Raw genomic sequence first — 20386 nt, forward strand, 5'->3', positions numbered from 1 at the left:
CACCTCACCTCTGTCAGAACGGCAATGATAAAGAAAACAGTAGGTGTTGGCAAAGTTGTGGAGAAACTGGAACCCTTATCCATTGCTTGTGGGAATGTAAAATCGTACAGCTGCTGTGGAGAACAGTTTGGCAGTTCCTCAGAAAGCTGAACATAGAACTACCATATGGCCGACCAGTCCCAATCATAATATATATACCCAGATGAAGTGAAAGCAGGAACGCAGACTGAAACCTTGTACACCAATGTTCGTTGCGGCACTATTCACAATAGTCCAAAGGTAGAAAGAACCTAAATGTCCATCAACAGATAAATGGATAAACACAATGTGGTGTATATACACAATGGAATATTACTCAGCCAGAAAGAGAGAGAAGTTCTCAGGCATGCCACAACACGAATGAACCTTGAAAACATAACACTGAGTGAAATAAGTCAGTCGCAAAATGACAGATACTGTATGATTTCACTTATATGAAATTAGCAAATATATATAAACTAAAGATTACTAGTACCAGGAGTGGGAAAGAGAAGAAAAAAGGGGAGTTTTTGCTTAGGACCATTGAGTTTATATTAATGGTGGTGGAATAATTTGGAAAAAGATGAGAATGATTTCACAACATGAAGAATGTAATCAGTGTCACTGAATTATACATGTAGGAATTGTTGAGGGGAAAAAAGTTAAAGCCCCTTATATATTAACTGTTGCAAATAAAATTCACAGAAATGGGCATCTGTAGTCATAAAGCAGCAAAAATAGCCTTGGGCCCTTCCCTATTTTATTTTTCCAAAGGATTTAACATTTCACTTTAAGGTTTTATTTCAGTAAGCATATATGAAGAAAAGGTGATTAGTCTGAGTTCAGTGAGATGGTTACTAAGAACCTGAAAACTACCTCATTACAAACATTTGGATATCTGTATAAGAGGAAGTAAAAGTTCTTTGACATATATGGTGACCTGGAAAAGGAAGAAGGCCCTGGTGGCCAGAAAAGAAACTGAAAATGGTGAGCATAGGAGCAATGCTGTGACTGATAGCTGCTGCAGTCTGTGTGGATTCAAAGGGAGGCAGGATTGGTAGAAGAATATCAGTCCCAGGAACCCTGTTTAGGCATATGAGATGGAGTTTTTTCTAAAACTTCTACACAAAACACAAGCCCACAGAAGTAAAAAATCACCCACCTGCAGGGAAAGAGGACAGCTGGCAAGGGAGGTTTCTCTGCTTCTGCTTCATTTGGGGTGGGGGTCGACGGGATGCCCACTAAAAAATTAAATCCTAGGCTTGAGCTTCATTCCAGTTTGGAGTTTGAAATTTTAGTATCTATATAGTAATGGGACCCGCAAGCCAAGAAATTAATATAAAAATTGATTTGAGATCACCTAACAAAATTTTAAAGAAAATATGGCTGTAAGATTCTTTTAATTCCCTTACAAACTAACACTAATCCTGAAATTTCTTATTCTTATATTAAAATATGCTTTAATTTCTGCAGTTTTTTCATTATGATAAAAACTTAAAAACAAAACTTGTTGTTAGGTGTCATTGAATGAGTTCTCACTCATAGTGACCCTATGTACAACAGAATGAAACACTGCCAAGTCCTGCACCATCCTTACATACCTCGTTATGCTTGAGCACATTGTTGCAGCCACAGTATCAATCTGTCTCCTTGAGTATTTTCTTTTTCACTGACACTCTACCAAACATGATGTCTTTCTTCAGGGTCCCTCCTGATAACATGTCCAAAGTACGTGAGATGAAGACTAACCATCCTTGCTTCTAAGGAGCATTCTGGCTGTACTGATCTAAGACAGATTGGTTTATTTTTCTGGCCTGTTAAAATGCCTTGCTGTTGAGTCAATTCTGATGCGTAGCGAGCAACCTTTTAAGACAGAGTGGAACTGTCCCAGAGGGTTTCCAGGGAGCTGCTGGTGGACTCAAACGGCCTACCTTTTAGTTAGTAGCCAAACTCTTAACCACCGCACCACCAGGGCTTCTGTTCTGTTAGTCCATGGTATGTTCAGTATTCTTCACCAACACCGTAATTCAGTCTTTTCATTGTCCAGTTCTCACGTATGAGGCAATTGGAAATACCACAGTTTGGGTCAGGCACACCTTAATCCTCAAAGTGACACCTTTGCTTTTTAACACTTTAAAGAGGTCTTTAGCACAGATTTGCCCAGTGCAGTGTGCCCTTTGATTTCTTGACTGCTGCTTCCATGGACATTGGCTGTGGTTCCATGTAGAAAGAAATCCTTCGCAGCTTCAGTCTTTTCTCTGTGTATCATGATGTTGCTTGTTGGTCCAGTTGTGAAGATTTTTGTTTTCTTTATGTTGAAGTGCAGTCCATACTGAATGCTGTGTAGTCTTTGATGTTCATCAGTAAGTGCTTCAAGTTATCTTCACTTTTCAGCAAGTAAGGTTGTGTCATTTCCATAATCCTGGTTGTTAATGAGTCTTCCGTCAATTCTGATGCCATACTTTTCTTCATATACCCCAGTTTCTCAGATTATTTGCTCAGCACACAGATTGATTAAGCCTGGTGAAAGGATACAATCCTAACGCACACCTTCCTTTCCTCATTTTAAGCTGCTCAGTGTCCCATTGTTCTGTTGGAAAACAAAATTTAGTTTGCCCTATTTGAATAGAGAAACATGTAGCAAATATTGAGTGCAGAGTAGCCATAATGTTTGGAAATGTAGGCAAATGTAATTTAAGCAATGCTTGGTTCAGCGCACTATGTCAGATTGCAGAGAACACTGCATTAAAGCAGTGTTTTCATCGATCCAGTTTTTTTTTTACTGAATAAACCTTTACCTTTAGTATACCCTAGAGGAAATAGTCAAGTAGGTTCAAACTGTAAAAAAATATGTATATATTTTCAGATTTTGTGAACACAGTATAACTGTCAAATATTTTTCTTATTGGTAATTTATAGTATCATTTAAAAATACCTTCTTTTTACATCATCCACTATTTTAAAAATATACAATAGGAGTTACTGGAGTTTGCCACCAAAAAACCAAAACCAAACCCATTGCCATCGGGTCGATTCCAACTCATAGCAGCCCTACAGGACAGAGTAGAACTGCCCCATATGGTTTCCAAGGAGCGCCTGGTGGATTCAAACTGCTGACTTTTTGGATAGGAGCTGTAGCTCTTAACCACTACACCACCAGAGTTTCCAGAGTTTGCTACAGTAGTATCATATTTCACTTCAGATTATTATTGCCTCTGTTGCATTTTAAAGTTAGTATCTTTAAGTGTTGAATTATAAAAATTAGAGATTACAATTATTTGAATTAAAGGTAAGACAGTACTATATCCAGAGTGTGAAAATGTATGATATATAAAAACAGACATTTTATGTTAAGCCTAATATAGCATAATCAGAAGCCGAAAATCTGCTGTCTTCCTGACACTGTTACACTTAAGACAAATTCCCATCTTTACAAATCTTAAAACTGTGGCAAGGTGGAAATTGCCAATTGTACCAGGTGTTACTTGAACCAAAAAAACCAAACCCATTGCCATCGAGTCGATACCGACTCATATCAACCCTGTAGGACAGAGTAGAACTGCCCCATAGAGTTTCCAAGGAGTGCCTGGTGGATTTGAACTGCCGACCTTTTGGTTAGCAGCTGTTGCACTTAACCACTATGCCACCAGGATAATGACACTACTCATCAGTATTGATCAGTTTGCCTGGGTTAAATTCTGGCAGTGCCATTTAATAGTTGTGAGACCATCAGCAAGTTAATTTACCTCTTTGTGCTGCAGTTTTCCCTTCTGAAAATGCTAGTAATAGTACATACGTCATAAGATTATTGTGAAGATTTAATGATGTAAAGCCTTTAGATATAAAGGGTTTAATAGATACAAAGCCCTTAGAGCAGTACCTGGCACATAGCGTCAACAGTAGCTAACTGCTATTACAAGTACACTACTGTCACTACCTCTCTTTACATTTTGTTAAGTAGTTTGACTTTCATGGTGTAAGAATATGAAACCCTTACAAGATATTCCTTTAGGATTTTGATTAATTAATCCTCACATATACTCTGTAATGAATAGATAATTGATCACTAGTGTGAATGGATTTCCAAATAATAAAATAGCCCCTTTCCCTTTCTTTAATTTCTAGTTAAATAAAATAGGAGTATTTTTAGAAGTTTTGACTTAGAGTGGGAAAGTAGTATCGTAGCGTCCTGGTCTGTTGCACTTGTTGCAGTTCTCCTTATTTAGTGCTTTTATCCTATGGTTAGCTATAGGTTCCCCCCTCCCTCCAAATTAGTGCATATTTGGACTTAAATAATATTTAGGACCCTTATGAAGACTGTGTTCAAAATCCTGGAAATCTGTTGTATGTGAAGTCTTGAGAATAAAGTAATATTTTTAAACAAATGTGCTTGTGTCCCCTTGCATAATACAGTCATAAGACTAAAAGTACTTATTCTGCAATGCTGGTTTTATACGTAACAGTTTTTGGATTGATTTTGGAATGTTCTCATGACCAGTAACCTATTCAACATTTACTGCATTATTCACTGGTGTTTTTTAAACTATTGAAAAAGCATTTAGAGCAAAACTAGCAAATGAAGTATCATTTAAGTGGATACTTTTTTATTCAAAAATAAGTTGTGTGACTATGAAATATTATAAGTTCCTTTTTAATGTGATTTTTATATACCGATCATGAAGGCAATTCCAAAAGAAAAACTGTAAAGGTTTGTGCATTTTGGAAATAACTATAGCTTTCCAAAGTGACTAGTTTGAAAGAACAATAATTTGGATTCATTCACTAAATATTTATTGAACAACCTTCCTACTGTGGGCCCTGATAGACTGACAATCTAAATAAAATATAGTTACTGTACTCAAAGGTCTTACATTAAGCTTTAAATGTAGTTTAGTCTTACTGTTTTATAATACCGCTTTTTACATGGCAAATAAGCTGTAGTTTGCTTTAATAAGTATATTGTAAATATGCCATAATTTTTCATTTCGATGTTAGAATTAAACTATGTAAATTTCCTTTTGTAGGAAAGAATACCCACCTCATGTCCAAAAAATTGATATTAATCCTGTAAGGCTAAGTCGGCCCCACGGTGTTGGTAAGTGTGCAGTTTTACTTTTTACACCTGTGAAGGGTTTTTGAATTGTTATAAGAAAGGTACAAATAGGGAGATGACATTGGCTTTTGAAAATTTTCAGATACAATAGAAATATAAAGAAAACCTTTTTCTTGTTTAACTCTGATTTGAGAATTTCTTTGTGACCTGAAATGATCAGGTAATTTTGCAATCAGGTGATGCCAATTTGAAATGCTTTAATTTATTAGCATTTTTGTCAAACTGAAAGTTCAAATGTTAACTGCCAGTGGACTATATAGCTTTGAAATTGTGTTTTATTCAACTGTGTTGTAATGTATTATGTTAATCATCTTTTCCTTAAATTGTTTTAATTCTAAAATTTGGAATGCGTTAGAGAACCGCTGAGTTAAAAGAGACCTTACCTGATAAGATTGTAATAATAGATGTTGGAGAACCAAAGTGAGTGGGTATTTATAACTGCATTTAAGTAATTCTTAATGCAATAATATTGATGAAAAAATAAAACGAGGGCCAATAACATTTAGGAAAAGTATTTCACCGTCAAATTGATTTTCTTTATCTAGAATAGTGGTTCGCAATGTGTGTGTCTAGTTTGCCCCAGGCATTTGTTTGAGTAAATACTACTGATGACTCTTATTAATCAAAATCTAATGATTTTAAGCAGCTGTATTTTCCAGAAGGAGCCCCGTGGCGCAGTGGTTATGGGCTCGGATTCAAACCCTCCAGCCACTCTGTGGGAGAAAGATGTAGCAGTCAAGTTCTGTAAAGATTATACAGCCTCAGAAGCCTACGGGCAGGTCTAGCCTGTCCTTATAGGTTCTCTATGAGTCAGAATTGAGTTGACGGCAGTAGCTCTGGGTTTATGTTTTCCAGATAGCCAAGAGCTTGTTTTTTAAAGCACTTGCGTTCTTTTTCTGTTAATAACTTTGGGTGAAAATCTTTTGTATATATATTGAACATATCCCTATTATTAAGACTAGTAGTAGTGGACACCCTCTTCAACGTTTATTCCGTTATACCTTAAATCTTTATTGAACTCTTACTCTATACCACATGCTGAGTTAAATGCTTTAATTCATAGTTAATTTTATCCTAGCTCTCTATTCAAGATTCCCTTATCCACATTTTGTACAGAGGAGGAAACGGACATAAAGAGATTACCTAACCTGCTATCAAGGACACATATGGAAGAGCTGGTATTGGAACCAAAGTTTGTTTGATTCCACAGTCCAGGCTTTTAACCGCTGTTATTTTTACTATTTTCTTGCTAGGTCAGAACATTATTTCTAATCCTTAGGGAACTGTACAACATTCCCATTTTATAGGTGCATTTCAGAAAGATTAAGTGAATTGTCCCACTCATACAGTTTTAGATGCCAATCAGCCAGGCTTATTAGGAATAAATTTTAAAGTTTCTTCAGTAACGTTTATTATTCAGCAGATAAGAATAGGGGTTTTTGTAACTTTTTATTTTGAAAGCATTTTAAACTTACAGAAAAATTGCAAAAATAGAAAAGGAAGTTCCTATTTTCCTTTTACCCACCTTTCCCTAATATGAACATCTTATTAATTATAGTACATTTATCAAAATCAAGAAACTGCTGTTGGTATAACACTTTTAACTAAGCTGTAGACCTTGTTCAATTTCATTAACGTCCTTTTTCTGTTCCAGAATCTAGTGTGGGATCCCACATTGCATTTAGTTGTCATGTCTCATTAAGCTCCATGAATACTTTTGAAAAGTAGTGATCACTTATTTTGTAGAATGACTCTCAGTCTGGGTTTGTCTCATATTATGGTTAGATTGAGGCAGTGCATTTTTGGCAAGACTTCCACAGAAGTGATGCTGTACTTCTCTCAGTGCATCATATCAGGGGTTACATGATGTTGATGTATTTTATTACTGGTGATGTTAGCCATGATCACTTGGTTAAGGTAGCATCTGCTGGGTTTTCCACTGTAAAATTACTATTTTTCTCTTTGTAATTAATAAAGATCTTGGCTGGACCCTTTGTTAGCCCAAGACTGGAACCATTCCTGAAGCCAACTCTCCAGACAGGGATTGGACTGGACTATAAGATAGACAGACAGTGATACTGGTGAGGAGTAAGTTTCTTGGCTCAAGTAGACACTTGAGAGTATGTGGTCAACTCCTGTTGGGTGGCGAGATGAGAAGGAAGAGAGGGACAGGAGTTGGTTGAATGGACATGGGAAATACAGGGTGGAAAGGAGGAGTGTGCTGTCTCATTAGGAGGAGAACAGCTGGGAGTACATAGCAAGGTGTGTATAACTTCTTGTGTGAGAGACTGACTTGATTTGTAAACTTTTGCCTAAAGTACACTAAATAAATAAAGATCTTGGGAGAGATACTTTGAGATAATGCAAATATCCTGTTTCTTCTCAAACTTTTACCTTTAAATTTAGCAACAGTTACTACCTGGTGTTTGTCTGATGATGATTCCCTATTCTCTTCATTTCTTACACATTTAATTAGAATTCTTCTGTGCAGAAGAGCCTTTCCCTCTCTTTATTTTTTCAGTTATTTGCATCTGTGGACTCAGAAAACTAGTTTTTTTGGAGCAGGATCTAGATTCGTATGTATAGTTCATATGAATAATATTTATAAACTTCAAGAGAGCAATATTGGTGTATTTAACTGTAAGCTTTGTTGTCAGCTTTTGTGTCAGGTAGGTGCTTATATACTAGGGTATGGGATGAATGACAATGCTATAATAATATTGCAAAAATTGTTGCATGAATTTTGGGTTTCGTTTTAGAATTTCCTTTAGAGATAGTTTGAAAAGCGTTGAGATTTCAAACCCCTAGGATCAGTAGTTAACTGGCATAGCACCTGGAATAATTTTCTCCTAAAAATGAATCACTTGTCTTTCTATAGTTCTTAAAACCCAAGGTAATTTTCTTGATTGTTACATTTTTCCCCCTTGATTTTAAGAGGCATTTAATATGAATTTTGATGTTATGGCTGTATATCAACACTTATTAGCATTGATACGCAGCTCTTGAGTGTAAAATTAAAGCTTGCAGGCCATTAAGCATAATTTTTTATCAGACCACGTCTTTTTTTTTTCTTTTAATGTTTGGTGTTCTTTCTGTATTTTCTAAACAGGTAGAATAACAGCAACTGCATGACTATTAAGATCCCTTTTTTTGCTACCTCCTGTTCCTTTGTTTCTTAAACTTCGTTTTTGTTCCCTCACCTTTTTTTAATAATGTTCTCAAATAATTAATAGATCTTATGTGCTGTTTCAGAATGTACATTTTCCAGTGTAGCAACTTAATCACCTGATTTAGCCCTGTTTAACTTATATTTAAAACTAAGTTAACATTATATTTAAGACGAAAAATATCCCCTTGCCCTCAGCCATTGAGATAGCTATTAGCATTTTGGTATACAGATTTCTAGACTCTTTCTTTGCATAAATACTCGTTTTTAAAAACACATTCATACCATGTATACTATTCTGTAACTTGCTTTTGACTTTGCTATAGTAGTATCTGGAGCCCTGGTGGGGCACAGTGGTTAAGAGCTTAGCTGTTAACTAAGAGGTCAGTAGTTCGAATCCAGCAGCTGCTCCTTGGAAACCGCATACTTCCATGAAGGAAGTATGGGGGAAAAAAATTATATCTTGACCAGATTGGCAAAACCTAAAAGAATGATGCTATTTAATGTTGCTTAAGAGTAGGAGAAAACATGCATACCCAAGTACAGTTTGTTGGGAGATGACAACCTTTATGGAAAGCATTTTGATGGTAATATATTAAAAGTCTTAAAAACGTACATAGTCTTTGTTCTTGCAATTTATTTCTAGGGGTTTGATCTAAGGAAATAATAGATAAAATGTAAAACTTCAACCCTGTTCTGTCCTATAGGGTTGCTATGAGTCGGAGTCGATGCGACAGCAACAGGTTATAATAGTATCTTAATTCCGTAGTCATTAAAAGATACTAGAATATCAGAGGAAAAGCCAGCATGGAAAACACAAAGGAAGTTTGAGAATCAAATGGGCAGGAGTGGGCAGGGAAACTGGACAAATGGAAATGGGGAATCCAGGGTTGAAATGGGGAGAGTACCAACACATTGCAGGATTGTAACTAGTGTCATGGAACAATTCGTGTATGATTTATTGAATGAGAAACATTTACTGTGTAAACTTTCACCTAATGCACAGTAAAATGCTCCCCCCAAAAATGGACAAGCTGTCTATCATAGACTTTCTTACAAGTTAATAACCAAGTATCTTTAATCATTTTTTAGTGAATGCATTGTGGTCATTTATGTGCCATAATTTAAGTTGATTTCACGGTTTTGGTATTGTAAATATTATTATACTAGTGCATTTTTTATATTTGATCTATTATTTCCTTAGATCAAACCCCTAGAAATAAAATTGCAAGGACAAAGACTATGTACATTTTTAACACTTTCAGTGTATTACTGTCAAAATGCTTTCCATAAAGGTTGTCATCTCCCAACAAACTGTTCTTGGGTGTGCATGTTTTCTCCTACTCTTAAGCAATGTTAAATAGTATCCTTCTTTTAGGTTTTGCCAATCTGGTCAAGAAAATTTTCCCCCCCATACTTCCTTCATTACCAGTGAGGTGTCTTATATGTTCAGTAGCCACTGAATTTTTTCTTTTATTCGTGTCTGCCCATTTATTTATTGTGTCCTTTGCCTATTTATCACTTACTTATAAAAGCTTACTATAAGTTAAAAAACAGCAACTTCTTTATGTTTTCTGATGTGTGAGTACTTTTTCATTGTGTGATTTTTTTTTTTTAGGATTGTCAGGTAGTACATTTTAATTTTGATGTGATCAAATCTACCTGTTTTTAAAGTTATATTTACTTGTTTAGTGTAATGTTTAGAAAAGCTTTTCAGACCGTGGAATTCTAAAAATACTCACCTTTATTTCCTAAAAGTACTTCTAGGTTTATTTTTATTTAGTTACATGTTTCTGTGGTTTTGTAGAAATAAATTTTAAAAATTGTTTTTATAACAGCATTCTCTTATTTTTTACCAATAAATTTGTGTAAATGTTCAGGGATGCCTAATATAATATTTAATGAATTCCTTGATAAATCAATTTCAGCTGTATTTTTTGCTCATGTTTTTGGAATGTCTTTTTTCCCTAGGTTATATTACGTACTTTTAAAGTTTACATATATATCTTAAAGTTGATACAATTTATTTATTCAAGCTTGCCTTGCGCCCCTATTCTCTGATAGTGTCTATTCTCAGGAAACTCAAGGGTAGAGAGACTACAAACTTGTGAACACATTGCTGTGTAGTTTGAAGGTACTATGATAAACACAAGTGCAAAATATAGTATCATAAAAGAGTGGTCACTGACCCTTTCTGAATAGTTGAATTAAGTCCTCACAAAAAGAAGTAAGGAAAGCTGAGTTTTGACTTACTGGAGCTTGACAGACCAAGTAGAGGGAAAAAGCTTTGAGGCTAATGAGAATGGAATGCAAAGGCACCATGGGTTGAAAGTCTGACCAATTTGAATAAATAACCTTTTTGATTGGAGAAGATGGTAGAGGATAGGCAGAGATGAAATTGGAGAGGTAGGTCGTGACCAGATTGAAAAATGCTTTTTATGTCATGCTAAAGAGCTTTTACTAAACTGCCTAATTTTTTTTTTTTTAAAGAGCTTTTACTAAACTGCCTATGCTAAACAAAAGTATAAGTTATAGAGCCAAAAGTGATTTTTAAGGAGGCGGAACTGAGAATGTTATACATAACTTTAGTTTTATTTTATGTTGAAAATTAGCCATAGTGACAGCTACATGATGGAGAAAACTAACCATCTTTCTAGTTTGTCCTTCTTTTTTGACAGACCATAAAAATAATTCAAAAGCAAATTCATAACTAAAATACAGTGTTCTGTCACTCTCTAAGTATATATTTTTTAACATATTAGTAATAACACAGAACCAAGTTCTCAAATAAGAAAGTTAAGGACCTTCCTTGCTTCTCTACCCCAAACTTCTATTATGAAAATTTTCAAACATACGGAAAAGTTGAACTCTTACAGTAAATACGTATATATTTACCACATAAATTCTACAGTTAACACTTCATAATACTTGCTTTATCACATATTCATCTGCCTACTTTTGCTCTTACATTTTAAGAGCACTTTGTAGCTACCAGTACACTTCACTTCTGAATACTTCAGTGAGCGTATCATTAACTGGATTTCAATATTTGTTTATAGTTTTTTTCTTTTGATATAAAATGTGTACACAGTGAAATACACAAATCTTAAGTGTACATACAGTTCAGTACGTTTTGACAAGTGCCATTTACCTTTCTAACCCAATCCCAAGCCCCTGTTTTGACATAGTAAAGATAGTATCATTGCCTCAGATGAGTTCTCTCATGTCCCTTCTCATTTAGTCACCACCCTTACCCCCTCAGCGGTAATCATTCTTCTGATTTTTCCCAGCATAGATTAATTTTAACTATTCTAGAACTTCCTGTGAAACTAGACCGTATGAAGAAGAACATAGCATTAAGAATAGAGAAAACTCATTAACCCGAGAGATGTAGGTGACACAGCATTGCTTGCAGACAGTGAAGAAAACTTGAAGCACTTACTGATGAAGGTTAAAGGCCACAGCCTCCAGAATGGATTATACCTGATGTGAAGAATACGAAAATTCTCACAACTGGACTGATAAACACTGTATTGATAAATGGAGGAAAAACTGAAGTTGCCAGCTATTTCATTCTGTTTGGATCAACAGTGTCCATGAAGCAGCAGTCAAGAAATTATGTGACGTATTGCATTGGGCAAATCTGCCTCAAAAGACGTCTTTAAAGTTTTCAAAACCAAAGATGTCACTGCAAAGAGTGTGGTGCACCTGACCCAAGCCAAGGTCTTTTCATTCACCTCGTATGCGTGTAAGAACTGGACAATGAAAAAAGGAAGACAGAAGAAGAATCGATGCATTCCAATTGTGGTGTTGACAAAGAATTTTGAATATCCAATGGACTGCCGGAAGAACAAACCAATCAGCCTTAGAAGAAGTACAACCAGGATGTTCCTTAGAAGGGAGGATTGTGAGACTTCAGCTTGCTTACTCTGGACATACCAGGAAAAACCAGTTGCTAGGGAAGTACATTCTTTTTGGGAAAGTAGAGGGTCAGCAAAAACGGAAACTCAGTGAGATGGATTGACGCCATAGCCACAACAATGAACTCAAACATACCAACAACTGCAAAGATGGCACAGGACTGGGCAACATTTCGTTCTGTTATACATAAGGTCCACGTGAGTTGGAGCCATCTCCGCAGCAACTAACAACATAGAGAACAAAATTTATTAGTAGTTGCTAAAGGCGAGGGTGTGGGGAGTCTTATCTTAGGGGGCGCTGAGTTTCCATTAATGATGGTAGAATAATTTGGGAACAAATGTTGCACGACATGATGACTGTCACTGAATTGTGTAAAAAATGTTGAATTGGCAAATGTTTTGTATGTATATTTTTACCACAGAATGTTTAAGAATATCAAACAACATTTTTATATAGCTAAGATTATGAATTTGTAAAATTTAATTTTGGTACTCTTTTTTCCGTTCCTCCCTTTAGAGCGTATAATGAAGAAATCAGAAGAGTCTGAATCACAATTGGAGCCTGAAATTAAGAGGAAAGTGCAACAGAAACGTCATTGTAGTACTTACCAGTCTGTGTCTCCTCTGTCTCCTGCTTCAAAAAAATGTTTAACCCATTTAGAGGTAGGTAGAAAAATTACTCTTTATTGCGAGTCAGACAATATTTTTATTATTATTTCTTTAGTACTTACTTAGTACATTCTAGGTGGCTTTTTTATCATAGAACTAGAAGAGACCTAGAGAGACATTATTTAGGCAGTATTCTGCTTTCAGACATACCATTGTTCTTTACCTATCCAAAGCATAGAACATATTTTTTACCTGAAAAGAATTTAGTGCTTTCCTGAAATACACTCTAAATAATTGTCCTCAAACAGAATTTTTTTGAAATTTTAAATTTATAGAAAAGTTTTTTTAAAAAAGTAGAAAAGCTATATACATATGTTTTTCACAGATTCCCCAGTTTTCCACATTTGTTTTATCATCCTTCCCCTCTCTCCTTTTCCCCCCTCCACCCACCCCTCTGTGTGTGTGTGTGTGTGTGTGTCTCTGCACCATTGGAGTATAAGTTGCAGGTATGATGCCCATTTAGTGTGTGTTTCCTTAAAAAACAACAACGACAACAAAAAAGACATTCTAGGAGCCCTTGGTGTCACAGCAGTTAAGAGCTTGGCTGCCAACCAAAAGGTTGGTAGTTTGAATCCACCAGCCAATCCTTGGAAACCCTGTAGGGTTGCTATGAGTTGGAATCAACTTGATGGCAACGGGTTGTTGTTTTTTGTTTTTTGTTTTGTAACTGGAGTACAACTCTCAAAATTAGGAAGAAAAAATCTTTTGATCCCATATTGCCATCTAACCCACAAAATCGATTCTGACTTCACCAAGGTAATGTCTTTTATGGGTATAGGCTCCAATCCAGGATCATATGTTGCCTTTAATTGTCATGAATCTTTAGTCTTTTTCAATCTAGAATTAGTTCCTTAAACTTCTCTTGTCTTTTATAACCTTGATATTTGTAAGGTGTATAGGCCACATACTTTATAGACTTATTTCTCAAGTTGGATTTTATGTTTCTTCATGATTTATACATTTTTGAAGAATGATGCTATAATCTCATTACATCATTTCAGGAGGCACGTGCTGTGTCATATTAGCCATGATTGGGGGACCAACTTGATAGCCAGTAACAAGATGTTCTCTTAATAGGTATTTTTATACTCATCGATTAATAAGGCTTCTACTGTAAGGTAGAGCCTTCCGTTATTCCCAGTTTAGTTATTTATTTATATCAGCATTCTTATTTTACTCAAAACATTTTAGTCTATAATGATCATATTTATTTTCATGCTCAAGTTGTCCCAGACTTGGCTTATGGGAGTTTCTTCAAACTGTCTCCTGTTTCTTTTTGACACTTCTCCATCATTCTTTCAGGACTTCTTTCTTTTTAGTACAAGTTGTTCTACACTTACTTTGTATTTTCCCGTCCTAGCCCTAGAGTCGTGCGTTTCTTTGAGGAGCCATTGCTCCTTTAAATGGAAGGAAGATACTTGGGTACCAGCTATGTTCATTGCTACTAAGTGCTCATTGTTTCTAGGTTGTCTAAGTTGGCAGAGCTGGAAAATAATATGTGTGTGTATGTCTTAATATTTAACACTTATTAAAATCCATGAGTTCACACCAATAACTCCAATTCTAGTCTAGTACCACAGTATTTATCTTAGCCTTTCCTTCTTTGCATTTTTTAACTCCCCTCTCTGGTGTGAGAAACTGACTGCCATTATCATCAGTTTATTTTACTTATTCGTTCACTTTCCCTTTATGTGGCTAGTCTTCTGGCATGTCAGGCTGAGCTTGGCCAAGGACATACTGGCATCTTTCTACTTGTTGGCCCAGATAAAGAAGTAAAGAGCAAACCTCCTTCCCAGACATACCGCCTTTTCTCTACTGGACATGTTGACTGAAAGCTTCAGATGCTCACTGAAAGCTTGAGAATTTTTTTAATGTTTAAAATACATATTCCCTCTTCTTCTGTTTACTCCCATGTCAATTGTTCTTACTCTCTTCTTGGTGGAGATAAAGAATACCTTGTAGCCAGCCTGTATGTAATTTTTTATTTTCTTCAACCAGGTTAGTGGTTTTTTTCATTCATAGTTGTGAAACCCCAGACTATTTACTACTTACAAGAAAACAAGCCTTATTTTACATAATGAGATTAAATATTCCCAGGATATTTAATAAAATGGCATTGTCTAAATCGTGCCTCAACAAAGAGTATTATTCCTATTAAGTGTGGTTGGTTATTTACTTATTTATGTCTCAAGACTGGCAGATTGTATGTCATATGCAGTTTTTATTTTGTAAAAGCCTTCCACTGACCAAAAGTGAAAAATGAGGCTTTAATCAGTCTTTGTTTTCCAAAAGAAATACTCAACAAAAAATTCTTAGGTAGAAGATAATTGAGCCATGTTGAGCTACTAGTTTTTAGGTTGCTAGGTTGATAAGATTCTTAATTTTTTATCATGAAAAACTTAAATATTTTATTTGGTTCAGCTGATCTGTATTTTGTTTCTAATTGTTCGACACACAGTTCCAATACAGATGTTTCTTAGCTGATGGACCAAAACCAAACCCACTGCTGTCGAGTTGATTCCTACTCTTAGCAACTCTATAGGACAGAGTAGAACTACCCCATGGGGTTTCTTTCCAAGGTTTGTAAATCTTTATGGAAGCAGACTGCCACATCTTTCTCCCATGGAGCAGCTATTGGGTTCGAACCACCAGCCTTTCAATGAGTAGTCAAGGGCTTTAACCACTACACCACTAGGGGCTCCTTTAGCTGATGGAGGAATATGCTAATAGCTCAGGTTGTATTTACTTTTATATTTTAATATTGAGAATTTTAATAATAGGGAATGTACTTTTTATATGCTTCAGTACTAATTTTTTGCAGGGAAATAATCAGAAATTGTTGCTCTTCCATAGAGTGTTTTTTATTTAAATGTGTCCCGTTTATCTTTATTATATACAGTAAAATGTGGAACCAGTCATTGCCCAGGTTGGTCATATCTAAAAATTCTTAAAGTCAAAGTTTCCTTATATTTAGCGTACTCCCACTGTGGGAAATGGGACTCCATCTCCCACAGAAATGAACATCTTTGTACTTATTTGGGTACTCTACAGTATTCTTTTTAAGCTAGAGGTGGAAATATATCTTCTCATCGTGAAAACTCAGCTTACCAATGGGGCTTGTATTTTTCTTAAAGGATTGGGTATTTTATCACAGGATAATAGATAGGTGGGACTACTATTTTGTTTATGGATTTCCCTTTCAGATGCAAGGGACATAGTAACCCATTTGTGTTATTTAATACCATTATTACCTTCCCTTATAGTGAAAATAGACTAAAATATGGGGAGTGAGATAATCTGTCCCATATTTGTGTCTAATCAGTTGTTTACATAGTTTATATGTTAAGTATGCATTCTAAATGCACAAGGCCCTATTGAAAGTGTTAAGGGAAAAATAACTTGTTTACACTCCACAAGGTAGCTAAATTCTCCAATGTACTGGCAGAGAAAGAGGTGTGCTCTTTTTTTATAATCCACGTTATCTGGGATAGAACCTTGGAAAGATAACACAGTATAATAGAAAGGCTTTGTCACTTTGGGCAAACAATTTCTTTGTCAGTTTCTCATCTGTTAAACAAGAAGGTAAGGTTAGAACAGTGGTTTTCAGACTTTTATGCTTGCATACTTTCTATATATTTTTCAAGTGTAGGTTTACATGCAACAAGATGCATAAAACTTAAGTGTTGAGTTCCATCAATTTTGAAATATATATATACTCTTGTAATCATATGTAACTGTCACCAACCAGTCAGTCCTCCTACAACCCCTTGATGACTTCTGCCACCATAGAGCTAAAAGAATTTTAAACAACTATATACTCCCTTACGTATTTTTAAGTTGACATTGAACCTTTTTTATCTTAAGTTTCAGTAGTCACACAGGATGTAGTATCTGACACAGTGAAAGAAATATTTTGAAATAGGATTATTTAATCACTTGCCTCATATATGGATCTAATGCTGTCCAAATACCATAGCAGTTGATACTTAACCATCTGTTTATGCTTGATCATTCTATCATGTTTCATTGTTAAAACAGATATTTATTTCCTGTGATAAAAGGCTGAAAAGTGTTTAACAATAAACTTTTTCTCCTGGGTTGGGTTTTAATTATTGTCATTGTTGTTAGTTCCCGTCAAGTCCAATTCATAGCAACCTCATGTGATACAGTAGAACTGCCTCATAGGATTTTCTAGGCTGTAATCTTTTTTTTTTTTTTTGTATCCTATAGAAGCAGATCACATCTTTTTCCCAAAGGGCCACTGGGTGGGTTTGAACAAACAACCTTCTGGTTAGCAGCCGAGTGCTTAACTGTTGTGCCACCTGGGCTCCTTAAAAACAAATTTAAAATAATAATCATATTTAATTAGGAGTACACTACTGATCAAAACTATTGTTGGGAGCCCTTGGGTTGTGTAAACAGCATGATGGGCTACTAACTAGAAGGTTGGAAGTTTGAGTCCACCCAGAGGCTCTTCGGAAGAAAGGCTTGGCGATTTACTTCTGAAAAATCAGCCACCGCAAGTCCTTTGAGAACAGTTCTACTCAGACACACACGGAGTCTTCATGAATTAGAGTCGACTTAATGACAACTGGCTTTTATATTATTAACATATAAGTAATTATTTGATATAAACACAAATTTATTAGAATACATGTTTTAATTAGAGGCAATGACCTTTTTTCCAATTACTTCATATGTGCATGAATATATATATATATATATAGACACAAGATTTAGCATCTGTTCATATTTTCACTTCTTACAGATGTAAGTGCTGAAGAGCTTTGTTCTCATAAATAAATACATGAGAATGGAGTTTTATTATAGTAATATAACTCCATACTTTGAACTCCTTTCACATTATATGCCAAAAGTCACATGGTACTCTACCATCAAAAAAAAAAAAAACTTTTAATGACTTCTTAACTGTAAGCTATATTAGACCTTCTTTAAAATATTTTTCAAAGAAATAGAATTTAGTGTCTTGAAAAAATTTTTGTTATCTAGTCCTCAGAATCAGTTCCTTTTTTTCAGTATTTAGAATTATTCCTTCATTTAGTTTGGAGGTTTTTGTATTCCAGAATCATACACCATTGTACGATTTCAAATGGATGACAGATTCAGCTTTCTTTTTTAATGTGGGAAAAGAACAATTGCTGCAGAAGATGATTTGACATCAGAAGCATACTCGAATCAATTTTTTGAATGATTATGGAAATTGAGGATCTAGATATTGATTCCGTTAAGAGTATTTATGCCCTGTACACCTTGGAAAATCGTCATGTACCCTCAAGCATACACATAGTTCAATTTGAATACTGCTAGACTAGAACATCTTGAAAATTCCTTCCAGCGTTTATATGCTAAATTCCAAGTAAAATGACTTATTCAGGGTCTCCGGATAACCATGGTGTCTCAGGATAACCATGGTGATGATGGAAAGGGGGGGCTTAATTTTGAGACTTTCTTGTTTCTCTGATGCTGAAATAAAATACCAAAGTCTTTTGTTTCTTTTGGAACTTAAGGTATCTGAACAGCGTGAATATTGTCCAAAATGTGGAAAAGAAAAAGAAAATCAGACTAAATGCCAAAGTTGTGGTACTAATTTTTCTAAGGATTTGCAAAGAAACTGCAGACAAGGTGTAACTTTGAATGAATCCTCTGGACCATTATTAAGGACGTCAATTCATCAGAATTCTGGAGGACAGAAGTCACAAAACACAGGATTAACAATCAAAAAGTTTTATGGCAACAGTATGGGAAAGGTTCCGATTGATATTATTGTGAATTGTGATGATAGTAGACAGAATTATTTACAGACTAATGGGAAAGTCATTTTACCTGGGGCAAAAATAACCAAAATTACAAACTTGAAAGAAAGGAAAACAAGCCTATCAGACCTAAATGATCCAAGTAAGTATTTTACTCCCTATAGTATTTCTGATATCAATTCAGTATCTTTTCATATGTATTTTTAATGTGAGCATGAACATATTTGAGAAGTGTAGTTTTTAATAGATATCTTCTTGTGAAGTGATACAGCATTTTTGGTAGATCTGTTCAAGCCTGTCCATGTTGTTGGAAAATAATAACTGACTTTGTTCTTACTCTGTTCATCTTAAATAGTGAAAAAACACAGACTTTGGCCCCAGTCTTAGGTCAAGTCCCAGTTATGCCCAGTTTTCTTACTTTGGCCAAGTTGATTTAACCTTTCTCATCTACAAGTTTTCTGCCTTCTAGTGTTTTTGAGGGGAATAAATAAAACAACATGTAAAGCGCCTAGCATAGCCCAATATAGTATGTAACATGTAGAAATAATTCAGAGATTAGTTCCCTTTTTGTTTCTCCCCTAAATCTTATTCCTGTCTTCAGATGCATAGGAATGAGTGTACGGAACTCAGCCTTGTTTGTAATAAATGACAAAAAATTGGGAACAATCAAGTACTGATTGAAAAAACTGTAACATATGTACTTACAAAAGGGGGAAATGATCTAATACTGTGTGCAGTGATTTCCAGGATGTTTAAGTGTATACAGTGAGGTGTGTAGTACATAGTATATAGTATGCCTACTCTTTATTTATGAAGGGTGAGAGAATGAATACAGTTTTTTAAAACACAAAGATATGCCAAAAACTAATTTAAAAAAAAAAAAAAGTTACCGGAAAGAGGGAAGGACAAGAGTATAGGTGTTAGGGTGTTAGGAATAGATACTAGACTTCTCTGAATATACCTTCTTTTTACAGTTTTGACTTTGGAACCGTGTAAATATTTAATAATTATAGAACAAAATTAAATTTTTAAAAAGGAGAACAAAACCAAAAAGAGAATAAAATAAGTGAATCTTACTATATATCTAGTTGGTGGTTTGAACATACAGAATTATTTCAAATGAGTTTAAATTCAAATAATATTTTGGCTATACCTACCTAGTAGAATATATTTTAAGGCCAAGCAGAACTACAAAGAAACCCTAAATGTGTTCGGTAATATTAATAATTAGTATTGTTACTTTTAAACATATACGTATTGATAATACAAGTATTGTCATTAGGAACCAAGTTTTTCAGTGTTAGAGAAAAGTGATAAAAAATATATATAATTAAATAAAAATTCTCTATCTTTACATTTGAATTAGGGATAATAGTGTGAATTCATTATCTGTGTTCTCTTAAATATAAAATAGATATTTCCTTGCTATATTCCCAGACACAGTATACTGAGTGTAAAAATGAAAACCCTAGCTCCCGTGTTGTATTTTTAAACACCATTTTCCCAATAAAAATAACCAGAGCTCTTTAGAGAAAGGCAGACTCCAGGTCTAGAGCATGAAATATGCAAGATAAAGCGAGAGCCTCTAGTCATACTAGGAAGCATGGAAACAGTCAAAGACTGCTATGGACATGTCAAAAGGACATAGCTAAAATTAAATAAATTAAAAATGGCCAAAAACAGGACTACATGAGTCATAAAAAGAACCATAACTGCCATGGATTGA

General features: G+C 34.9%; 1 protein-coding gene across 7 annotated transcripts in view; it reads left to right on the forward strand.

The window, feature by feature from the left end:
* SENP6 (SUMO specific peptidase 6) overlaps positions 1-20386 on the forward strand; it is a 118576-nt gene that overhangs the window by 49713 nt on the left and 48477 nt on the right. For 6 of the 7 annotated variants that reach the window (XM_049895811.1, XM_049895834.1, XM_049895818.1 and 3 more), the window contains 3 exons: positions 5043-5113; positions 12735-12880; positions 18415-18802. In XM_049895811.1, coding sequence (XP_049751768.1) covers positions 5043-5113; positions 12735-12880; positions 18415-18802 — 605 coding nt within the window. The other variant, XM_049895852.1, reaches the window with a different exon arrangement.

The sequence above is a fragment of the Elephas maximus genome, chromosome 1, assembly GCF_024166365.1.
Source record: "Elephas maximus indicus isolate mEleMax1 chromosome 1, mEleMax1 primary haplotype, whole genome shotgun sequence".
Lineage (NCBI taxonomy): Eukaryota > Metazoa > Chordata > Mammalia > Proboscidea > Elephantidae > Elephas > Elephas maximus.